A 25,822-nucleotide genomic window follows, 5' to 3' on the forward strand; every position below is an offset into this window, starting at 1 on the left:
CAACTATAATCCACCTGCTGAAGCGAAGAAATAGATTGACAGAGCCAGAAGAGTACCCAGAATTTACTTACTACAGGTCAGGGCCAACAAAGAAAATAACACAACGCCACTAGCCATCACCTTCAGCCCCAAATTAAAACCTCTTCAACGCATCATAAAGGATCTACAACTTATCCTGAAGGACGACCCATCACTCACAGATCTTGGGAGACAGGCCAGTTCTTGCTTACAGATAGCCCCCCCAACCTGAAGCAAATACTCACCAGCATACCACACAGGCAGAACCACTAAGCCAGGAACCTATCCTGGCAACAAAGCCCGTTGCCAACTCTGTCCACATATCTATTCGGGGACACCATCATATGGCCTAATCACATCAGCCACGCTATCAGAAGCTCTTTAACTTGCACATCTACCAATGTGATAGTGCCAGCAATGCCCCCTGCCATGTACATTGGTCAAACTGGATAGTCTCTACATAAAAGAAGAGACACAAAATCAGACGTCAGGAATTATAACATTCAAAAACCAGTCGGAGAACACTTCAATCTCTCTGGTCACCTGAGTACAGACCTAAAAGTTGAAATTCAACCAAAAAACTTCAAAATCAGACTCCAGTGAGAGACTGCTGAATTGGAATTAATTTGCAAACTGGATACAACCTAACTTTAGGCTTGAATAGAGACTGGGAATGGATGGGTCATTACACAAAGTAAAACTATTTCCCCATGTTTATTCCCCTCCCCCCCCACTGTTCCTCAGATGTTCTTGTCAATTCTGGAAATGGCCTACCTTGATTATCACTACAAAAGGTCCCCCCACCCACCTCCTCTGCTCTCCTGCTGGTAATAGCTCACCTTACCTGATCACTCTCATTACAGTGTGTATGGTAACACCCATTGTTTCATGTTCTCTGTGTGTGTATATAAATCTCCCCACTGTATTTTCCCCTGAATGCATCCGATGAAGTGAGCTGTAGCTCATGAAAGCTTATGCTCAAATTTTAGTCCTAAGAGCCACAAGTATTCCTTTTCTTTTTGCGAATACAGACTAACACGGCTGCTACTCTGAAACCTATCCACCTGAAGTATCCATCCATATACATCCTCTATCTATTTTAATCACAATTCTTAACAAACAAGATGAATACAACAAAAGGGTGGGGAGTGTCTGGGTGCTGTTTTTGTTAAAGTATTGCTTTGAGTCTTTCTGTGTGAGTAGTTTGTTGCAAGAATTGGCTTTGAGAACAGACTCAGTCTTAGAATGTACTAAGACAATTAGCAGCTTGCAAGTTTCACACAGAGGGAGAGAAACAGTACCAAAAACCCAAGAGACCTCTTAATTAGTATACCCTGGAAGTTTAAACTATGGGGAATTAAACTCATTTGTGATTTTAATACAGAACTTCTTTAATATGATCCAACATGGGTGCCCGATCCCCTTTGCCAAGCTGCTTTCTCTTGGTGTCCTCCTTCCTCCCCCACAAAACCGTCCTCTCTCAAAATGTTGGCACCCTGGGGGTAAGACGCATATTGAAAGGTAAGTGTTTGTTGTAGTGGCAGACAGAGAATGTAGAATGGTTCACAGAATCATAATACACTGTGTTGAGATTTCATTAAATAAATTACCCAAACCAGTCTGCAGAGGCTGTATAGAGACTTGAAGGCTCTATAAGACATTTGGCTTTAGAACAATTCTTGTAGAATTCTATAAACTTTGTATCTGTGCGGCTGATTTGTAAGTGCCATAAGAACTGAAGCCAAAAATAGTACTCATGAACATGCCAAAGTATAAAGCAGTTTTCTTGGGACTGCATATCGAGCTAATGTGGTGTTCCCCTCTTCCCCCCGTACCAATTTGGGGAGTGGGAAGGTGGTGCTCTCCTGGCAATTAGCAGTTCTACAATCCATTCAGAGTTTGCCCTATTGCCTTTTTTGAGTAAGATTCCTCCTATGTCTCTTGACTTGCCTCTGAATAACCTTCTCCAACTGAGGACAGCCTGCATGTGCAATTACTAATCTGTCCCCTACCCACCTGAAAACCTATAGCCTCTTATACCCATCTTACAGCCCAGCAGTCACCTCAATACCAAGCTTTTGCACAGAAGGCCCTTTCTATGCAGCAGTAACTTGGAAAAACTCAAAGGGCACTTCTGAGGGGGAAGAGATGGGAATGCCACCTTCCAGATTTTGGGGAAAGAAACATTTTAGAGGTGGAGATTAGGTGTGTAATAAGTACTTGTGCGGTTTGCTTTAGATTTAGAGAGAGAGAGCTCCCATCAGAGTGCCCTGAAGGCGGAGGAGTGGCTTCTGGAGGATTGTCCAAAGATCAAAATGGGAGCATAGAGCCCTGCAATAGGAGATGATGTAGAGACAAAACAGCTGCTAGAGTCCCTTTTCTTACAGAGGTCAAATACTGCAGACCCTAACCTTCCAGTGGTCCTGCAAAATACAGAACACCTTACTGGACCTACCCTTTCACTTACAGGACATCTGCAAACTGTTCTTCCCTATTGAGTGAATCACCTACAGGATCTGTGAGCACACCTTAGGTTGGCCGTGGCCTCAATTCTATTCATCTTAAGTTTGTACTACAGTCTTAGTAATTGCTGCTGTAATGAACCAAAAACATGTTGGAGTGATGGCTTATGTTAATTTAGTACCTTCGTTTTGGTACAGCTTGGCTGAATTTTAGTGAGGCACAGCACGATCCATAAATGGCACAGTATTCCTCCCCGTCACCTCTTAATAAAACGAAACACACCTTGGTTGGTTTCTTGGTTACAGTAACTTATTACCCCTAACCACTTCTGGCCTTGAAGTAGGAGCATAGTGCATGCCTCACCTTGTTTCCTTGACCACTTAGGCTGCTGCTGAACATGCCCCTTCTGCCTGGTTCAAAAGTCTCTCCATAGCCTGCTCCCACCTATCCTCCAGGCTCTCCTTTGTTCTTACAGATGTACAAAATATAGCAGGTGCTTATGATGAGGCACTTAATGATAAGCATCCAGCCTCTTCATAAGGCACCATCCACCTATCGTTCCTTCCAGACACTCTGGCACTCTGTACCTACTTTTGCTAAAATCAAACTGCTCCTTTTTCTTGGCCAAGTGTACAGCAAAAGGCTTTGAGCCACAGAAGCAGAGGATAGCTTGATCTCCCTGAATGACAGGAGGAGCCATAACTCCGTGAATGTCTGTTGTGATTGTGGAGCAAATATTGCATTGCCTATTCCTGCAAGGAGGGCTGAATTTCTAAATATCCTGGCATTAAGGACTCCAACCCCCTGCATATGAATACTGATTAATCTTCCATGGTGATCAACCACGTCTTTCAGCAGTGTGGAGAAATGCCCCTTCCTGTTGATTAGTCTTTGGGAGGGGCAAAAAATAGGCAGGTGGATCCCATTTATAGCCCATATGCAATTCAGGAGCTTCATCCATGCAAAGTCATCAAACTCCTGTGCCTTGCCAAGATTCATTACATAGCACAGCAGCACCCTCGCAGCATTGGAAACTTGATCAGAACAGCCCCAACAGTTGATCTGCTAACATCAAACTGTTAACTACTGACCTGTTAGCAATCAAGGATGGTGAACTTCCAGAAGATGATGGCCCCATGCTTCTTCATAGTGAGGGGACCTCTTAATATAGGTGTTCTGCTGCTCTCGCAGCTCTGAAGCAAGCTCTGTACAGATCTTTAGGAAAGTGGCCTTTCTCACTGTGAAGTTCTGCAGCCGCTGTTGGTCATCTCAGTTCTGCATCAATATTTCAGCCCACCAAGTGAGAGTTGACTGAAACTAGAAGCAGCACTCCACCAAATAAGCTGCTCTGTATAAATGCTGTGCAGAAGTGACTGCTTGATTTAATCCTCCTCCTCCTCCTCCTCCTCTCTTAGCTGTATTTCGCATCATCCAAGCCCTATGAATCTGCAGAGCTGAATCAATCTGTCTGCACAACTCCAAATGCATGTGTATCATCTTGTTTATATTAATGACTGTCATAGCACAGTTCATCTGTTCTGCCTGACAGATTGGAAAATGACACTGGCAAAATTAATGGATGCTGGGGAGGAGTCATGAGACTGTTTGAACCCCAGTTCCAGAATTCTTGTAATTTTCAGTAGGGATCCCACACCGCACTGCAAGAAAAATCAGAGCAGAGTGGTGGAACATTGTGCCATGAGAGATCTGCCCAGAATACTTACGAGTTAATATGGACAAGTGCAGAGAGAGAGCTGTGTGGATACAATGATTAACAATACAGATGCCTTAACCAGGATAACAAAGCAGTGTAGATGCTTTGGTTCAATAATTAAATTGCTGCACTTTACATGGTGATTTAGTTTGTTTATGCAGACCTGGCCTAAGTGGAGTGTGAACCCCACGTGTTCCCATGGCCTTGTTAATGGGGAAATTCAGTTAACTGAAGTACCAAAATTTTTTTTGTACACGGAAGATGCACAGTATGGCAGAGTAGTGGTGGTTTGGAGTATCTTAAATAGGGATTTGTGTGTATTTTTTTTTCCCAGTGTTGGGCGTTTCTTGTATAATCTTGTAGCCTGGGTTTTACTATGTAAAACCAGGGTCTAATGGCATTTACTGACTCAATGGAATAGCTCCTCGCATATATTCAGTCATATGTGCTGGCTTTAGTGAGAATACTTTTGCTGGTTTTTACTTATTAGCTCTGCAGAATTAGCACAGCTAATGATGTAAGATGAATTCTCTTCCTCTTAGTGCATCAACAGACTTATTTGCTAAATTTCTAATTCTACTGAAGCCAATGGAGTTGAAAGTTGATACTGAGAACCTAGCTTAGCCTGCAAAGCCCCTGATGCTGATTACAACGCATCAGAAAAATTGCATAGGAATGCTTTTCTGACCAAAAAAAAAATGTCCTGTTTGCCAAACTGAAATTTTCAGTGGGAAGCTTCAACTTTTCTGAAAAGTTTCGGGTTTTTCTGTCAGGAAAATCAAAATGACAGTTCTCTGGCTTTAGGCCTTAAAGGCTTTTGTCAACTTAAATTTCTGTGAGTGAAATTGATAAAAGGTTTCCAGAACAGGTACCAAGGCTGAGCACCCTGACTTGGTCTCTCAAACTCCCGCCTCTATCCCAGCTGTGGCAGAGACTGACCTTTGCGCCCCTCTAGCCCTGGAGCAAGAGGGGACGCTCTGTGCCCTGGCGCTCTGCATCTCTGGCAGCCTGACTAAGCTCTTCTCAGTTTCATTTGTTAGGAAGCTGGAAAAATTCCAGTTTGGTTCTCTCTAAATGGATTTTTTTTCATGAAACATCTTCCTGTGAATTTGTTTTTGTTTGAACCATTTTGTTGTGGTTCAAGATGATTTCTTCCCCCCCCCCCCACCCCCACACAAACAAACAAACAAAAAAACCCAACCCCATGGGTTTAGTGGTGGGGGAGGGAGTTGGTGGGAGTGATTTCTATTTTCCAGCTAGCTTTCAGGTGATAGATCTCTATCTATTAAAGAAGGAAACCACCTTAACTTTTTTTTTTTTTAGAGCATAGGCTGCGTATCCAGTGCTGTCAGTTAAATAAACTGTAAACTAAGGCATTTGTTATGGACACTCAGATACATAAACAAATTTGGTTTGAATTGCTTTTCAAAGTAAAACTGAATTTTAACTTTTTGGCTATCTGATATTTGTATTTTAACAGCAGTATTTAAGTATTGATACATTTTTAATGTATCGATAATTGAAAGTTTTTAAGCTAGGGATCCACTCTCTCGTATCCCCAGGCTCTTCATCCTTGAACATGTACATCAAAGGTACAATTACATGGCTATGTGACTGTCTCTTATAATGCTCAGTGATGGTAGTTGGGTCTGCTTTAAACGATATTGTCTGAAGAGTGACGTTTGTGGGGTAGAGAGGGTATTGTTACTGCCAACAACATTACGTTTGTGTGACTTATGGTAATTCAACATTCCAAGCAAAACTTCCACTTCATAGTTTGGAATGGTGGTTTCTGCCCAAGTTGTTCAGAGTGAGGTGCAGAAAAAGATTTAAAAGCTAAGAGCTAAACCCCTGTTTCCTCCTTCTGTTTGTCATTTTTGCCCCCTCCCTCTCATATCTTATCTTTGATTCTATCTAATTGTGTTGGGGGGGGGGGGAAGAGAAGGAGATTTGAAGAAATCTCTCCACTGAGCTTAGTCTGTACTAATAAACATCGCCACCACCTTGATTAAATTTAAAAATCCAGCCTGTATTGTCAAAGTATGAAGCAGTTAGCCCAACTCTGCTCTCCCAGTGGTTGACTTCAATGAGAGCAGAGTTGGACCAAGGCTGAGAGCTTTAGAAAATACACATGACATAACTCTTGACACAATCTGATCCTTTTTTTCCCCCCTAAAAGCTAATTAAGTGATAAATCCTAAAATGGGAGAGCCAACTTGAGTGTTGGACAGATCTGTACCTCCGAGGCTACTGAAACCCAACAGTTGAAGCTGTGTTTCCTGCTAACAGTCATCCACAGAAGGATCAGTGCAGCAGAGATCTACTCGACTGACTACTGTGTGGGGAGCTGCTGCAAAGCTATATGCCACATAAGTAGTGAGCAGCTCCTGGAAACTTGCCCCTTTTTCCAACAAATCTACATCTGCTGCCTGGGGAGCCTCTGCAACCTGTGAAGGAGAGGGGATGGATTTAGTGATTTAATTTTTTCTTTAAATACACTTTAAAGGTATAAATGCCTATGGTGTATATAATATTAACTGTCATTCCTAAAAAATCCCTTTATTTTTTGGGCCTCCTGACTTTACAGTAATTTTCATTTTCAGAATTCAGTGGTCTTACCTCAAGTATAACTCAAAGCAGAGATGATACACTATAACCTTCAGCAGATCAGATGTTCTTAATTGAAAGAAAAAAATACATAGTGCATCTTATAAAAACCTGGCCTGAATTTCTTTTTTAAACTAGCCCATTTTGTAGTACTAGACAGCTAATTTAGAAAAACTATGGGTAATTTGAGCAATTAAAAATGTACTAACCTGAGAATGAATAAAAGCCCTCTTTCTCCTATTTGTGCTCAACTTCATCAGTTGTTTAAACATGCAGCTTCTTTTCAAGTAGTGTCCCTGTGGTGCTCCACTATAGGTATATCTGCACCCCTGCGCCTCTCACTGGAGATTTTAGGTTGCAGTGTCAGTTCAGCCCCCACATGCGCTCTCCCTCCCTCATGGTCTGCCTCAAGGTTACCTAGCACTGCCCAGAGGCCTGCCCCTCACCCCCAGTTCCTTCTTGACTGCCTTTGGCCTCAGCGAACAGTTATCCCTTTCTTATCTGTGTTATTAGCATAAGTAGTATGTGTTATTAAGAGTTAGTGTTGCCTTTTTTACCCCCTTGGGATTAAAAAAAAAAAAGGGAGAAAACAAACTTTATTTGTTTCCCTGCCCTCTGTGGGACTATTTCTCTCTCCACTCACCCTTCCTTGGGCATTTAGAAGAACTCTTAAGTTTTTTCACTTTAAAGGAAGGGGTGGGGGAGACAACTTTCTTCTGCATTCCTCACTGCCAGAGAATGATGGCTCCCCTCTCTTGCTATCCCTTGCTTCAAGAGGTGCCTCTCCTGCAAGGAGTTGATTCCTGTAACGGACCTCTCACTGTGTCTGGTGTCTGGGAGAGTCTATATCCCTAAGAAGTGCCATCAGCTAAAGCTGAGGTCTTGCAAGAACTAGGTGCTAAAGTTAAAACTCCTCCTTATGGAGAAGGCACTTTACCCTTCAGAGGGCTCTGGAGCTGACCCCAGATCACCTCCAGAGCCTTCAACTTCAAAGGTGGTGGAATTGTGGGGAAAAAACCAACAGCTTCCCCCCAAAAGGCTTGTGGGGTAAAAAGGGGCTCCAAACTGAGTTGGCCAGCCAGCAGGGTTCCCCAGTGTGATCGACCACCTCAGTACCAGTGGCTCTAAAGCATAGTATCCAGAAACATCAGGGTGCCTCTGCTGAGAGCTGTGCCGCACCACCTGGAGTCTCTGAGGCAGCATTACTGCCTTGTAAGGACCAAAAAAAAAAAAAAAATAAAAATACTATCCTGCCTCTAAAGGAGCAGCACTGAGAAAACCTTTGGTCTAGGGAGCACTATACACCTTCCAAACAATTGGTACTGACAACATACTATGGACACTCCTCTGTGGTACTGAGTGAGCCAGTGGTACCATAAGAGTTCCGGTACCCTAGAGACCTACAGTTGGGGAGGAACGGCAATCCCCCATTACTTGTTATTAGTCCCTGATACTGAGCATGTCCAACTGCCTGGAATCTCCCTCAGCACTGGGTTGTGTACCACCAATACCACAGTCAGCAACACCCTTACTAAGTAAGGAGTCGGACAGTGACCAGGAGGATATAATTTCCCTGGCCTCCTGTCACAATACAAGGATCCTCTTCAGTTTCATTGAGCTAACCTGTGTTCGTGTATGAGCCCCCTTGAACCCTCCCACCACCCATGCCCTTTCCCCAACCCATGGCCATATTGGGATCCTTGAGGGATGTACAAATCCCATACTCTGCAGGTGACTAGGCTCTCAGAGAGAGTCTGCCAGATGGTCCCTACAAGTGTCACTGTGCAGAACCCCTGAACCAGAGGAGGCGGAACCTTCTGAGAACAGGAAGAAGGGCTCGAAAGGGAAGCTACTTCTCCTAGTCCTCACAGATGAGACTGTCATGTGCCTTTCTTCCCTCTCCCCCCCATCACTAGCTCATGATTTCATGAACTTCCAAGACCTTATTAAGAGGGTGGCGATGAGCTGCAGATTCCCCTACAATAGGTGCCAGATACACATCACAAGCTGGTAATATTCAGCACACCGCCTCCTCATCCAAAATTGCCCTCCCAATTAATAAAGCAATTCTAGATCCTGCCAAAGTCATCTGGTGGAAATTAATCTCCATTGCACCAACCTACAAGAGCTGAGAAAAATACTACATCCCTCCCAAAGAGGCAGAGTTCCCGTTTCAGCATCCATAACCCAGCTCCATCGTCGTGGATGCGGTTAATGCACGAGGCAAGCAACAGCATACCAAGTAGACCCCATACGGTGAGGATCAGAAAAGGCTAGATCTCTTGGGAGGAAGGCATATTAATCGGCAACATTGCAGTTTAGAGTCGCAAACTACTGAGCTATCATGGCTAAATATGATTGTATTAATTATGGGAAACTCATTGTTTCTGGCAGGTTTCAGAGTAGCAGCCATGTTAGTCTGTATTTGCAAAAAGAAAAGGAGTACTAGTGGCACCTTAGAGATTAACAATTTATTTGAGCATAAGCTTTCGTGAGCTGCAAATAAATTTGTTAGTCTCTAAGATGCCACTAATACTCCTTTTCTTTCAGTGTTTCTGGACATTTTACCAGACACACACAAGGAGCAGGTTTAGGACATTGTCGGAGATGATCAGTTAGTAGCCAGAACAGCACTACAGATGGCGCCGGATGCAGCTGATTCAATGGCGCACTGGTCTCCATGGCAGTGGTATTGAGGTGGGCTTCTTGGCTACACCTTTCCAGGTTGCCTGGAATCTCTTCCTGCATGTGAGACCCACCCACTCCAACCTGGGATCGTAACCTAGTTCTCAGAGCTTTGACTAGACCTCCGCTTGAGCCCACGGCAACTTGCTCTCTCAACACCCGTACATGAAGACTGCATTTCTAATTGCCATCATCACCTCAGCTAGGTGCATAGAAGAAATAGCAGCCCTAATGGCACAATTACCATACATGGTCTTTTTTTTTTAAAAAGACAAAGGAACTTTGATACTCCCAAGTTTTTCCCTAAAGTTGCCTCGACTTCCCTTATGAATCAAGAGATCCATCTTCCTGTTTTTGTCCTTAAAACCACATTATGACACAAGGAGGCCACTCTGAATATGGTAGATTTTAGAAGAGCACTAGCATTCTACTTTGACAGAACTAAGGACTTCAGGAGGTCCTTTAAACTCTTCCTTTCGCTTGCGGAAAGATCCAAAGGCTCTGCAATACCATAAGAACATAAGAGCGGCCATACTGGGTCAGACCAAATGTCCATCTAGCCCAGGTTTCTGTCTTCTGACAGTGGCCAATTCCAGGTGCCCCAGAGGAAATGAACAGAACAGGTCATCATCAAGTGATCCGGCCCTTGTTACCCATTCCCAGCTTCTGGCAAACAGAGGCTAGGGACACCATCCCTGCCCCTCCTGGCTAATAGCCATTGATGGACCTATCCTCCATGAACATATCTAGTTTTTTTTTGAACACTGTTATAGTTTTGGCCTGCACAACATCCTCTGGCAAGGAGTTCCACAGGTTGACTGTGCATTGTATGAAAAAATACTTCCTTTTGTTTGTTTTAAACCTGCTGCCTATTAATTTCATTTGGTAACCCCTAGTTCTTGTGTTATGAGTAAATAACTCTTCCTTATTTACTTCTCTACAGCAGTCATGATTTTATAGACTTCAATCATATTCCCCCCCCCCCCAGTTGTCTCTTTTCCAAGCTGAAAAGTCCCAGTCTTAATCTCTCCTCCATATGGAAGCTGTTCCATACCCCTAATAATTTTTGTTGCCATTTTCTGAACCTTTTCCAGTTCCAATATACCTTTTTTAAGATGGGGGTGACCACATCTGCATGAAGTATTCAAGATATGGGCATACCATAGGAATCATAGACCTGGAAGGGACCTCGAGAGGTCATCTAGTCCAGATCCCTGCACTCAGGCAGGACTAAGTATTGTCTAGACCATCCCTGACAAGTGTTTGTCCAACCTGCTCTTAAAAATACCCAGTGATGGAGATTCCACCACCTCCCTAGGCAATTTATTCCAGTGCTTAACCACTCTGACAGGACGTTTTTCCTAATATCCAACCTAAACTGCCCTTCCTGCAATTTAAGCCCGTTGCTTCTTGTCCTATCCTCAGAGGTTAAGAACAACAGTTTTTCTTCCTCCACCTTGTAACAGTCTTTTATGTACTTGAAAACTGTTATCATATCCCCCCTCAGTCTTCTCTTCTCCAGACTAAACAAACCCAATTTTTCAGTCTTCCCTCATAGGTCATGTTTTCTAGACCTTTAATCATTTTGTTGCTCTTCTCTGGACTTTCTCCAATTTGTCCACATCTTTCCTGAAATGTGGTGCCCAGAAGTGGACACAATACTCCAGTTGAGGCCTAATCAGCGTGAAATAGAGCGGAAGAATTACTACTTGTGTTTTGTTTACAATACTCCTGCCATACATCCCAGAATTATGCTCTTTTTGCAACAGCATTACGCTGTTGTCTCATATTTAGCTTGTGATCCACTATGACCCCCAGATCCCTTTCCGCAGTACTCCTTCCTAGGCAGTCATTTCCCATTTTGTATGTGGGCAACAGATTGTTCCTTCCTAAGTGGAGTACTTTGCATTTGTCCTTATTAAATTTAATTTTATTTACTTCAGACTATTTCTTCAGTTTGTCCAGATCATTATGAATTTTAATCCTATTCTCCAAAGCACTTGCAACCCCTCCCAGCTTGGTATCAGCCACAAGCTTTATAAGTATACTCTCTATGTCATTATCTAAATCATTGATGAAGATATGAACAGAACCAGACCCAGAACCAGTCCCTGCATGAACACACTCGTATGCCCTTCAAGCATGACTGTGAACCACTGATAACTACTCTCTGGGAACAATTTTCCAACCAGTTATGCACCCACCTTTATAGTAGCTCCATCTAGGTTGTATTTCCCTAGTTTGTTTATGAGAAGATCATGTGAGACCGTATCAAAAGCCTTACTAAAGTCAATATATATCGCATCTACCACTTCCCCCATATCCACAAGTCTTGTTACCCTGTCAAAGAGAGCTATCGGGTTGGTTTGACACAATTTGTTCTTGACAAATCCATGCTGACTGTTGCGTATCACCTTATTATCTTCTAGGTGTTTGCAAATTGATTGCTTAATTATTTGCTCCATTATCTTTCCGGGTACAGAAGTTAAGCTGACTGGTCTGTAATTCCCTGGGTTGTCCTTATTTCCCTTTTATAGATGGGCACTATATTTGCCCTTTTCTAGTCTTCTGGAATGTCTTCCATGGTTTTTCAAAGATAATTGCTAATGGCTCAGATATCTCCTCAATCAGCTCCTGGAGTATTCTAGGATGCATGTCATCAGGCCCTGGTGATTTGAAGATATCTAACTTGTCTAAGTGATTTTTGACTTGTTCTTTCCCTATTTTAGACTCTGATCCTACCTTATTTTCACTGGCATTCACTATTTTATATGTCCACTCGCTACCAACCTTCTTGGATTTGTATAGAGGCAATATGATATTTTTCTGTCTTATTATCTATCCCTTTCTTAATGATTCCCAACATTCTGTTCACTTTTTTGACTGCTGTACATTGAGTGGATGTTTTTAGAAGACTATCCACAATGACCCCAAGTTCTCTCTCTTGAGTGATAATGTTATACAGACAAAACTGCACAGGATCGTTTCAGGGGACAAGACAAGATGTCACGTTTATTATAATAACACAATTTGAGTTATGACCAATAACTAATATCTATGTGTTCACACACACACTCACTCTCTCTCTCTCTCTCTCTCTGTTCTGCAGCTGCTAGATAGTTACCAGTCCTGAATGTGGCTTGGGTTCATAGCTTGTGGCGGCTAACTGGCCAGGAAAGCCGGGCACAAGGAAGGGCTGGGTTTCTGCTGGACGTGCACTGTTGCCCTTCCATGTTGGGAGCAGACTGTTACCCTCTAAAGTCTTCCATCTCACCCATCCTTTTTGTAGCTTTAGTTGAATCCAGAGTCTATAGGTCTTACTGTGTCATGCTGCCTCTGGGTTCGGTGTGATTGATCACTCATCAATTGCAGACATGACTTTCAGCCTGGGACCTGGCTTTGATGTTTCTTCAATTGTACTTTTGTTCTTTTCTTTTTAGGGTGGATTCTTCTTGCTTTGTCAGGGCTGTTGTCTGCATCTTCAACTGTTGGTGTTTATGCTTTATTTCATCAGGACAGTCTGGGGCTGGAAGTTGAGTCCATCATCCATACATACCTCATTCACACATCTAAACTAAACTAATAAGATTACAGCAGGGTTTTGCAAAAATGAAGTTAGCATTTTAAAATGGAGTTTGAGTTACAGTATGGACAAGTGTAAGGAGTGACAAACAGTGAGCAGAAATTACAATGTTGAAACAGTGCAAGTTTTATTGGATTGAAAGTGAAACTCAATTAGCCAGTTATTGGGGTACCTGGTTTATGAATGAACGTTTCATTCATAAAACTTTGCTTATGAAGTTATATTAATAAAGTGAACAATTAAAAACTATTTCATTGATCAGTTCTACAGTAACAGCTAATTTAGATCCCATCATTTTATGTGTATAGTTTCCATTGTGCATATTGGCTCAAAGACTATCCAAATGGGTCTCACGTTACATTAATCTCTGTTATCAGGGGTGCAAATTGTTGCCTCTGTCTGGAATCCTTATGCACTCTGCAATTTCTACCTTGTTCGCATTCCTTAAAGATGTCCCTATCTTGGAAATCTGCAGTGCTGGGACTTTAGACCTCTGTCCACACTTTCACAAAGCAGTGTGCAGTCACTGGAGATTTGGCCTTCAATGCCATCTTCAACTCCACGGTACTCTGTAATAACAGACTCCTCTCCAAAGTCCCAGCCCTCCATGAGAGATACTGCTGTGAAGTCACTTACGGGGGAACACACATAGAGGGACACATCTCGAAGAACAAACACTAGTTTTGCCTTAAATTGTAGTGTTAAGAAATGACAAAGGAAGTGATTTTAACTCCTTTATAGCTTTTCCTTTCTCCATCAGTCCTTGAATAGATTCCAGAACTACACCAAATTTAATAAAATGAAGATTTGAGCTAGAGTCTTCCCAGTGTTTTCTTGTAACTTCTGCCTGTGGTCTGAAAATGGGTTCATGGGCTCCTGCGTAGGACACTGACTAGCTGTCAAGTCCACGATATTGCTGGGGTGTTTAAAATGCTACTGCATTGTGCCTAGTAGCTATGTAAACAGTACTCTGGTGTTCCATATTGGTGTCACTGATTCCAAATCAAATGTACTGAGGTTAAAAGTAAATTTTTAATTGCCAAACTCAACCTGATCTGATAGACATTTCCACTATCTTTCTGGCTCACATTACCTGTAGTGAGGTTTCTACAGCTAAGAATTTAGTAAATAATTCTGTTGATGCTAATCAGGGGATCCATCTCGCTCTCCTGTAGTTGTTTCGGCCCTGCAGAGCTCACAAAAGTAGAAATCTCAGATAAGCTATATGTACCAGGGCAGGTATGCCAGATAAGAAGGTACAGATTTTTTTTCAAGGCACTTTTCTGACCATATAGTTTTAAAATGAGTCAAAATAGAAAGCATGTAAATCAAGGCTGCATGATTTGTTTCCATACGCCAGATTAAAATGCTAAGAAGTAGAACTGCATATAGAAGTTGTCCTTCTCAAAGATGGCCTGAGATGCTAGCAATGTTGTTTTCATAACCTTACTAAGCAGGATTAGCTAAATTGGTTTTACATTTCATTTCCCAGTATCCTTTTTGGGGAAAGGGTGAAGGGGCTAGTACAGTGTACTCCTGATATAATTCTGTGCCCCCCCCCCCAAAAAAAAAATTCTGCACCCAGTATTTTAAAATTCTGCAAACTTTTATTTGTCAATAAATAAATGTGATGGCTCCAACATGTTAGTAGCCTGTGCTCACCAATGCAAGCATGGAGATGGGAGATCACCCTGCAGCCCTGTCCCCTCCTCCCTGGGACACAGACTCGGTGGTGAGGCTGCACCCATCCCTGACACAGCTCAAGGGCTAGGCCTGCCCCTCCATGCCAGGTACACTAGGAATAGGAAGGAAGGCTCAGCCCAGCTGGGTGCAAGTGGGAGGGGATCCAGGTGTGGGGTGAGAGGTTCTGTGTGGGGAAATCTAGGTGCAGGTGGCTTGGTGGGGGTCTGGGTGCCAGGGCAATCTGGATAGAGATCTGGGGTGGAGTTTGTCAGAGTGAGGGTTTGAGTGCAGGGACAGTTTGGGTGCAGGGGTGAGGGTCCAGATGCTGGGAGGGTGGGGCCTGGGTGCAGGGGGTTGTGTATGGGGGAAGGTCCCAGATGTATGGGGGTTGGGCAGAAGGGGGAGCAGCTCCTTATACAGGGACTCCTCGCCCCCCTTGACTGAGGAGCAATGGGGACAGGAAGCGGGGGGAGGGAAGGTTTCTGGGGATGGGTCTGACCTAGCCCTGGCTGCTCCTTGCAGGAGAAGAGGAAGGCCCAGCCCAGCCTAGCCAGGATTAACAGCTGAGGCTGGCACAGGGTAGGAGCCACTGGCTGGAGCAGCCCCCCACCCCCCCCACCCCCGATTTACCTCTCAGCTGGCTGCTCTGGGCACCCGAAACAACGCACCCCGCGCTGCTGGGGAGTGGCACATGATGACTTTTGCAGATTCCCTTTGTTTCCCCATCAGAAAGTCATTTTTCAGCGGGGAAGCAAAGAAATCTGTGGGGACATTAATTTTGCGGATGTGCAGTGGTGCATAATTCCCCCAGGAATAGTACAGTGGTCTTCAAGCCATCTGAAGTCATAGTTATCTTACTAGCTTTTGGAAACAGATCAAACATGTTTGGTGGTGGTGTGTGGGTTTGTGTTTTTTTTTTTTAAACCCCTTGGTAGAAATATAGCTTTTGGTGCTTTACTTAGGACCCCAAATATAGGAAAATGCTGACATTTGAAACAATGGGTTATTTTAATTTGGTTATTGCAGCTTCGGTACAATTGTTTCCAGAACTGTTATTAAAATCTACAATGCTTTTATTTCAAAGCAAAGTAGCATATCTTTCCAGTAAGCTCACAGCTTTTTCCTAATCAGTTTTCAGAGTAGCAGCCGTGTTAGTTTATATCCGCAAAAAGAAAAGGAGTACTTGTGGCACCTTAGAGACTAACAAATTTATTTGAGCATAAGCTTTCGTGAGCTACAGCTCACTTCATCGGATGCATCCAGTGGAAAATTCAGTGGAAAATACAGTGGGGAGATGTATATACACAGAGAACATTAAACAACTGGTGTTACCATAAATACTGTAACGAGAGTGATCAGGTAAGGTGAACTATTACCAGCAGAAGGGGGGGAGGGAAAACCTTTTATAGTGATAATCAAGGTGGGCCATTTCCAGCCGTTGACAAGAATATATGAGGAACAGTGGGGGGAGGCAGGGGGGAATAAACATGGGGAAATAGTTTTACTTTGTGTAATGACCCATCCACTCCCAGTCTTTATTCAAGTCTAAGTTATTGTATCCGGTTTGCAAATTAATTCCAATTCAGCAGTCTCTCATTGGAGTCTGGTTTTGAAGTTTTTTTGTTGAAGAATTGCCACTTTTAGGTCTGTAATTGAGTGACCAAAGAGATTGAAGTGTTCTCCAACTGGTTTTGAATGTTATAATTCTTGACGTCTGATTTGTGTCCATTTATTCTTTTACGTAGAGACTGTCCAGTTTGACCAATGTACATGGCAGAGGGGCATTGCTGGCACATGATGGCACATATCACATTGGTAGATGTGCAAGTGAACGAGCTTCTGATAGTGTGGCTGATGTGATTAGGCCCTATGATGGTGTCCCCTGAATAGATGTGGACAGAGTTGGCAATGGGCTTTGTTGCAAGGATAGGTTCCTGGGTTAGTGGTTCTGTTGTGTGGTGTGTGGTTGCTGGTGAGTATTTGCTTCAGGTTGGGGGGCTGTCTGTAAGCAAGGACTGGCCTGTCTTCCAAGATCTGTGAGAGTGATGGGTCATCCTTCAGGATAAGTTGTAGATCCTTGATGATGCATTGGAGAGGTTTAAGTTGAGGGCTGAAGGTGATGGCTAGTGGCGTTGTGTTATTTTCTTGGTTGGGCCTGTCCTGTAGTAGGTAACTTCTGGGTACTCTTCTGGCTCTGTCAATCTGTTTCTTCACTTCAGCAGGTGGGTATTGTAGTTGTAAGAGTGCTTGTAATAGCTCACCTTATCTGATCACTCTCGTTACAGTGTGTATGGTAACACCCATTGTTTCATGTTCTCTGTGTATATAAATCTCCCCACTGTATTTTCCACTAAATGCATCCGATGAAATGAGCTGTAGCTCACGAAAGCTTATGCTCAAATAAATTTGTTAGTCTCTAAGGTGCCACAAGTACTCCTTTTCTTTTTCCTAATCAGTGTGACATCTTCAACCAGAGATTTTGGGGAATATCCACAATGTTCATGTAAAAATGGTAGCCAGGCAATTTTTAGTAAGCTCCAGTCTGGGATCTGAAAAAATGGAAAGCTGGACAGTTAATCCTTTAAAATGTCAAAGGGTTCTAACAGACTGTTTTAAGCAGGATTAAACTAGTTCAGCCTATTAAGCAAGTAAGACTGATGAGATGATCCACTGAGCAATTGGTAGTTCTCAGCCATGTGCACATTTTCACATGAAAGTACTTGGCCTTATCTCACATACCCCCATATTAATACATTGCATATATTTAATAAAAAAATATTTTTTAGTTATTCAGGGCCCTTCTTGACCTAAATTGTCACTTTGTTAAATTGAATTGATGCACCTTGTTCAGAAAAAACTTTTAACTGTCAATACAGACTTTATTATTAAACAAAAGACAAATGAATGCATGTTTCTTACATCAGTGATTTATTTTGAAGTCTGTCACTATTAATCTCAACACAGCAAACGCAACAAATGAGTTTTAAAACAACATGCAGTTACAGTTCTTATATAATTCAAAGCTTCTTAAATAACTGCTTTTCACTGATCTTATCTCCATTCTATTGATATCTTTAACTCTTCTGAAATAGAGATGTCAAAGACAGTACATAAAGTTAGAATGGCACAAAGTCAAGTTTTTTTTCCCCATCCTGGATTTAATATCCGCATAAAATGGGTATGCATTTGTATTTTCTAAATTCAAAACAAAACTGTGAACGGAAAATATAGAAACAGCCTAACAAATCTCAATGCTAGCATGTTTCCAGTAGACACAAGGGTTCCTTGCGGATAGGGCCTCCATGAATATGGGCTTGTCTACACTTAAAACACTGCAGTGGCACTGCTGTAGCACTTCAGAGAGGACACTACCTATGCCGATGGGAGGGGTTCTTCTGTCAGCGTAGGTACTGCCCAAGAGGCAGTTGCCAGGATTCTCCCATCGACCTAGCGTTTTTTACATCGGTGGTTAGGTTGGTTTAACTGCATTGCTCAGGAGTGTGGATTTTTCACACCTGTGAGCTATGTAGTTATACCAACCTAATTTTCTCGTGTAGACCAGGCCTCAGCAAGAAGCATACTATTGAAAGTCTTGTATACACATCTGTCTCCAAACGTAAGGAATAACACAGAAGGGTTGCAGCTGTTAAGATGATAAAGCACATCCAGTGCTGATGACACTCTGGACGTTGAACTATGCTTCCGCACACAAGGTGGATGAGGTAATATATTTTATTGGACCAACTTCTGTTGATGAAAGAGGACATACTTTCAAGCCACATACAGCTCTCTATAGATCAAAAGCTTGTCCTTTTTCACCATCAGAAGTTGGCCCAATAAAAGAGAGTACCTCACCCAACTTGTCTCTAATATCCTGGGACCAAGACGCTACAACAATACTGAAAACAAGCTTCCACCCACCCACATTTTGGATTTACGGTTTATCTACAAGAATTTTTAATAATTTGTATAATCCAGAGCAGTACATTTTGAATTCCTAAGATGATAAAGCACATCCAGTGCTGATGACACTCTGGACGTTGAACTATGCTTCCGCACACAAGGTGGATGAGGTAATATATTTTATTGGACCAACTTCTGTTGATGAAAGAGACATACTTTCAAGCCACATACAGCTCTCTATAGATCAAAAGCTTGTCCTTTTCACCATCAGAAGTTGGCCCAATAAAAGAGAGTACCTCACCCAACTGTCTCTAATATCCTGGGACCAAGACGCTACAACAATACTGAAAACAAGCTTCCACCCACCCACATTTGGATTTACGGTTTATCTACAAGAATTTTAATAATTTGTATAATCCAGAGCAGTACATTTTGAATTCCTGTCGCGAAACACAAATAAATGTGTGTCCAGCCTGAAACCCTACCAAGAACAGGACTTTCATATGAACTATTTCAGCCATTGAGTAGAGGTAAGAATAGAGCCTTTCTAGTAGAAAATATGAAAGCTGACTCATCTCAAAGTTTAACATCAGTTTAAGGCAGTTTATTTTATTTTACACAATTTTACTAATTCTCAGAGTATCTTTGTGCAGGACCCATGTTCTCCTTGATCCATGGTAAGTGAAGGGAGCAGAGCAGAAAGCTTCATTTAATAAGTGCCTTATCATTTGCAGCACACCAAAATGGAAGGTCCTTTGTAAATTTAAATAGAAGCCTTGGGGGATGATGTGTGCTGTTTACTATCAACTGGTTATTTTACCTTTTTTTTTTTTTCTCTTTTTTCTGGTGTGCAGTTTGTTGCATAATTTAAGGACCCCGGATCTAAGGCTTGGCGGCCTGTCCCTTGTGTTTCTTGGTTTATGACTGTCGGCTTTGCGGAATACGGCTGAGATGAAAGGATTTCTTGAGGATGCAAACTACTCCATTGGCTTGCTGGATGAAGGAGCAACTCTTGAGATGCTATTGACAACTATGTTTATGAACATACACTTGTAAGTATTTGATACCCACGCCTTCTAATTTAACTGAATTAATTTTCATGTATAATTTTCTAGTACTTAAATTTTTCAATTTGTAGTTTGAAATTGTTTGACTAGCAAGTGTATTGTAGGCAAGATGGCAATGACACATACAGTTACGGTTTAATTATAAACCCCTTTCCAGTCGCTTATAACTTTGCTGAATTTTAACCATTTGGGCTGAAATTTTCCATGTTTGCTCTCTGCCTCAGGCTGAATTTTGTTGGCAAAGTTTGAGCAAAAACTGGTTAGCTACTTCCAAAATGAGGTTGTGGGGAAAATAGCTTTTCCAATGTTAAATAAATAAAATTCTCCAGCTGTTCCTATGAAGAGCTTTAGCTATGGGATTTGGAGCGGCGACCTGAAGTTTGGCCAGTAGATAGTGCTGGGGTTAGAGAAGTGACTTTTACTGCCCCCAGATTTGGCTGATTCATAAGCCTCTGAAAATAATCATTTGCACATGCTCAGAGATTGTTTGGTCTTCCTGTTAAAATTTCTATATTCCATCTGCACTGAGTAGTCCCACAGAGCTCTTCTCTGCATGTGGTAAGTGCATTGTATATGCTCCCTGTTCCCAACAAACATCCTACATGCTAGGAACAGAGCGGGTGGGGTAGGGTGGCGTAACAACAGCAGCAGCTCCTCCTTCAGCCTAGAGGAAGGTATGCTGCACTGGGAGCCAGGAGGAGACAGTGAGTTCTAGTCTTGGATCTTCTACTGACTAGTTTTATTAATTCTGTGATGTCATAGACTTTTTTTATTGAGCAGGTCTCACACCCCAATGTTAAGAAGCAGGCAAACAGCATAAAGGGTAATGGAAGTGTTGCATAAGGCCATCTGTGGCAGAGCTCAGAATAGAATCCCTTTCTTTAATATGCCATAGCTAAGAGTTAACCAGGTTGCACAGGTGACCTGACATTTCCTAACTTTGAGTGCTTGACTTTAGAACCTTAATGTACTTTTAGTATAGATTCTTGTATAGAACTGTATTATAATCTTGATGCCTCAGATAGATGGGGGAAAGAACCTCAAATCACATCAAACCAACCTAATACCCTTCTCTGACAGGGTAACAAGGCTTGTGGAGGGGGGAAAGCAGTAGATGTCATATCTCGACTTTAGTAAGACTTTGATACTGTCTCACATGATCTTTTCATAAGCAAAATAGGGAAATTTAGCCTAGAGATGAATCTGCTATAAGGTGGGTGCACAACTGGTTGGAAAATCGCACTCTGAGAGTAGGTATCAATGGTTCATAGTCAAACTGGAAAGGCATATCAAATGGGTTGCAGGAGGGATCTGTCCTGGGTTCAGTTCTAGTCAATATCTTCGTAAATTTTGCCTACTGGCATAGAGAGTACACTTATAAAGTTTGCAGATGATACCAAGTTGGGAGGGGGTTGCAAGCACTTAGAGGATAGGATTAGAATTCGAAATGATCTGGACAAATTGAAGAAATGGTCTGAAAGAAACAGGATGAAATTCAGTAAGGACAAGTGCAAGTACTCCACTTGGGAAGGAGCCATCCATTGCACACATACAAATGGGAAACGACTGCCTAGAAAGGAGTACTGCGGAAAGGGATGTGGGGGTCATAGTGGATCACAAGCTAAATATGAGTCAACACTGTAATATTGTTACCAAAAAAGTGAACATCACTCTTGGACGTAGTAGCAGAAGTGTTGTAAGCAAGACGTGAGAAGTAATTCTTCCACTCTGCTCAGCACTATGATCTCAATTGGAGTACACTGCTCAGCACTAAATTGCTCAGCAAAGGCCTCCAAAGGAAAGATATGGATAAAATGGAGAAAGTCCAGAGGAGAATGACAAAAATGATTAAAGGTCTAGAAAACTTGACCTACAAGGAAAGGTTGAAAAATTGGATTTAGTCAAGCGAAGACTGAGGGGGGACATAAAAGTTTTCAAGTACATAACAGATTGTTACAAAGAAGAGGGTGATAAATTGTTCTCCTTATCCACTGAGGACAGGACAAGAAGTAATGGGCTTAAATTGCAACAAGGCAGATTTATATTAGACATTAGGAAAAATTTTCTAATTGTAAGGGTAGTTAAGCACTGGAACCAATTACTTAGGAAAGTTGTGGAATCTCCATCACTAGATGTTTTTAAGATAAGGATAGACAAAGATCTGCCAGGGATGGTCATGATTAAGGCTACGATATAGTCACGGTTATTTTAGTAAAAGTTATGAACAGGTCACAGGCAATAAACAAAAATTTACGGCCTGTGACCTGTTGTGACTTTTACTAAAAATATCTGTGACTAAATCTGGGGGGCGCTGCTGGGGGGCATCCGGGGGTGGCTGAGGCTGGGGTGGGGATGTTGCTGTGGGGGGGAAGCATCCGGGGGGGTGGCTGAGGCAAGGCATCCAGGGGTTAGCAGACCGCAGCAGCTGGTGTGGCTGTCCTGGACAGGCCACCTGAGTTGCTGTCCCCAGAGCCAGCTGCTTCGGCTGCTCTGGGGTCAGCCACACTGGCCCTTGCAGAAGTCACGGAGGTCACAGAAAGTCACTGAATCCGTGACTTTCATGACCTCCGTGACAGACACAGAGCCCTAGTCATGATAAATACTTAGTCCTGCCTCAGTGCAGGGGACTGGACTAGATGACCTATCGATGTGTCTTCCAGTCCTACATTTCTGTGATTCTATGGCCCTGGCCCTGCTCAAGAAAATTAAGGACTTTTTTTTTTTTTTAAAGAAGTGCTTGTAATGGAAATATTTTGTTACCTTAATATAGTTCTTGCAAAAGCCATAATACTAGGCATTTAAGGTAGGGCCTTTCATCCAAAGAATTTTAAAGTGTTATGTAAATAATTTTAATAACTTCTTTGAAGGAGTAGGTATTGCCTTCATTTTAAAATTGGGTAAATTGTGGCACAGAAGTCAAATGAATTGTCCACGGTCATACATTAAGCAAATGGCAGAATAAAAAATATATATCTATGATTCCCAGTCATTCTTTGTCCTAATAAACATGAGATATTTGTGCCTCATAGGATATTTTTGCTTTGACTTCAGGTCCACCATTATAGATGTGTGATTTTTATTTTTCTACTGTCCTTTGTTTATAGACTGGAAAAATGCATTTTTTGTTGGTGATCTTGGAAAGCTTCTGAAGAAACACAACCAATGGCAGAATGTGATGGCACCAGTAAAACCATTTTACACTGTAAAATGCAATTCCACTCCAGGTGTACTTGAGATTTTGGCAGCTCTTGGAATTGGGTTTGCATGTTCTAGTAAAGTGAGTGTTTGTTCTGTATATCCTGTTTGCCTGTCAAATTACCCTCTTTCTGTCCTGGAGTTCATTAAATCTGTCCTGTATAAAACTTCTGCTCTTGGTGTTAGTTACCATGCGGACACATTCTTTGCCTTAAACTGTAAACCCTTCATTATAATTTAGTATAGCAATTCCATTTTGTACTCTTGAAGCAGCTTATAATATACAGTTTAATTAGAAGAAAACCTTATTTGAGCTATATATCCCCACATAAATTGAAGATAAATTCACTACTGAAACTCATTTGACTTGTGTCTAACACTTTAATATTGTCTTGTTTTTCAGTCTGAAATGGCATTGGTACAAGACTTGGGCATTGCTCCTGAAAACATTATATATACAAATCCTTGCAAGCAAGCTTCTCAGATAAAATATGCAGCGAAAGCTGGGGTAAACATCATGACTTGTGACAATGAAAGTGAATTAAAGAAAATAGCACGGAACCATCCAAGTGCTAAGTAAGTGTTGAAAAGAGAGAGAAATCTTAGTTTCTCTTATTGTTGTGGGAATTTAACTTTGGCTGTGGTATGGGTTGTCTGTTTACCTGGAAGCAAGAGAAGCATGTGGGTTTTTTAATGCAGTTTACTTGCATGTATTTTGTCCAACCTTGGCTCTGGTTAGCAGTGTTTCTCTAAAGATATTTTGTTGCAGGATTTTCTCTTCTGGGTCTCAGTTTCCTAGCATAACAGGTGGAACTCCCTATGCTCAGGAGAACCTGGGGGGAACTTTGGCTTTGGGGGCCCAACTTTCACTTTAGTATTCTGGCAGTTTAATTTCAGTACATTGGCACCTGCCTTGAGGCCTCAGCTTCTTTTCATCTACAAGTAGTCTTGCTTTGCAGGCTTCAGTGTTTTATTTCAGGATGTCATCCATTTACTTGACTCCCAACGGCTTCAATTGTCAACAAATGACCGCATACACTGAATCTTCTGCCTGGGATTTGAGTGTGTTGTGTAGTGGTGTCAGATATACCTGCAGATGTCACAAGCGAATTAAGAGTAATGGTATTGCCTTCAGTCCCTTCTTGAGATACCCCAGCCATGGCTCAGAGTACTTCAAAAGAGAATCACTCAATCATAAACCTGAGTCTGCTTCAGCTGCTGAGGGCTGGAGTTTTGTTAGTGCCACCCACATTGGTACAGATTCCACTTCCCTCCAGACCCAGTGCGAGAGAGCTTCCCCTCAAAGCATCTTGCATCATCCCCATTCATAGCATGGGGCTCGCCTATGATCCAAGCCTCCCAAGACACTGCGAGTTAGTACTTGAAGTGAACAGTACTGTGCTTCACATTGGTGAACAAGGCATTGCTTCCACGTAAATTTCAACAGGAAACACCAAGAAACAAGTTGCCCTGACATATCACTACCAAAGCACCTGACTCTGTTCAGGTTCACATCTTGAGATGAATGTGGGGAGATTCTGTGATGGTATGTGTTTGGGTTATCTCTCAGGCTGTTATCTTGTTATCTCTCCTGGTTATCTCTCAGGCTGTCCCAAAGGCTACAGTACTCCCTTCAGTGCTTAACTCCCACCCTGCATTGAGACCTGGTGGCGCTTCACACAATCAGAGCACCGTCTGCACAGAGACTACATTCACACTGAGTTGGTGCATGAAGCATTGGCTTTGACATAGGTACCTCATGCAATTGAAGAGTCTTAAGAAAAGCAGTGAAGATGACTTCTGTGGTACTGTATATGCTCCATTAGCGTGTTAGATAGATAACTATAGGGGGAGTAGGGTGGTGATCAGAATGACATGGCTTCTATTTGGAATCAGATAAGCTGACCACCAACTAATGGCAAATACATTTCCACTGCAGAGGAGCAGCAGGTTATCAAGACTGTGGGAGGAACTGGCTTCCTCCAGTTTCTTGAAAAACTGGCTAAGTTGGCTAGTTTGAGTTAGTGCCAATTCAGGAATCTTCAAAGGCTATAATCAAGACTTTCACCTCCATCCAGTAGGCTTGTGGTACAATTGCACCCTCTTTGGGTCCAGCTGGTGAAGAAGCAACAGGCTGCTCAGACTGTTTTTTCCCTGTCAGACAGTCAAGAAGTGTATTTCAGCTAAGTTTCCCCTCTTTCTGCCCTGCCCCATCCCCACACGAGCTTGTGGTTGAGGTGGCCATGGCTGGAACAAAGACTGTTCATTGTGATCCTGCGCTTCAGTGCTAAGATTCTTTTGGACAAAGGTTTACTAGTGCACAGTTGGATCCTTTAGCATGATGAAATATCACTTCTTCACGGTCAAAGGACAGACTGACTTTTGAAAAAAGGTCTCTGCCCTGGTTCAATCAGTCTCTTCGGACAAATGCCAGGACTCTTTAAGGTAAATAAATAATCTTAGTGCAGGAGGGCATGGACCTGGGCTGGCATCTGGTGCAGACAGCCTTTGATGTGGGTGATGGTAGCTAGCAGGTGTATGTGAAAGCCTTTATAAGCTAAAGGCCTGTTAAAGGATCATTCAATCAGAGTCAAAGTGGCTTGTGCGTCTTCCTCGTGGATGTTTCTAGCAGTGTACGAGACTGCTATGATGCTTGCTCCATGCATGTACAAAGCAGTTGCTTAGATTCAGCTTACAGGAAGAAATCCCATTTTGGAGTATAAATCCTGTACAAATTGTGAGTCCAAATTCTCTTACTATATAGTTTTATTTCTTTCTGGATTTCACCTGAGTTGACTAAACTTTTGAAGTCATTGTGTTTGTCCTACAGACTGTCCTACAGTCTGAAGTGATGAGCCTGGTTTTCCTTTTGGGAGGTATCTTATACCATCTTTTGTACTTCAA

General features: G+C 42.4%; 1 protein-coding gene across 1 annotated transcript in view; it reads left to right on the top strand.

The window, feature by feature from the left end:
• The window catches only part of AZIN1 (antizyme inhibitor 1), a 59,177-nt gene that overhangs the window by 15,129 nt on the left and 18,226 nt on the right, over window positions 1–25,822 (top strand). Inside the window, 4 exon segments of the mRNA XM_038388873.2 lie at window positions 19,511–19,668; window positions 19,671–19,712; window positions 22,828–23,000; window positions 23,322–23,494. Of these exon segments, the coding sequence (XP_038244801.1) occupies window positions 19,608–19,668; window positions 19,671–19,712; window positions 22,828–23,000; window positions 23,322–23,494 (449 nt within the window). The 5' untranslated portion in view covers window positions 19,511–19,607.

Source organism: Dermochelys coriacea, chromosome 2, assembly GCF_009764565.3.
Source record: "Dermochelys coriacea isolate rDerCor1 chromosome 2, rDerCor1.pri.v4, whole genome shotgun sequence".
NCBI classification, from domain to species: Eukaryota; Metazoa; Chordata; order Testudines; family Dermochelyidae; genus Dermochelys; species Dermochelys coriacea.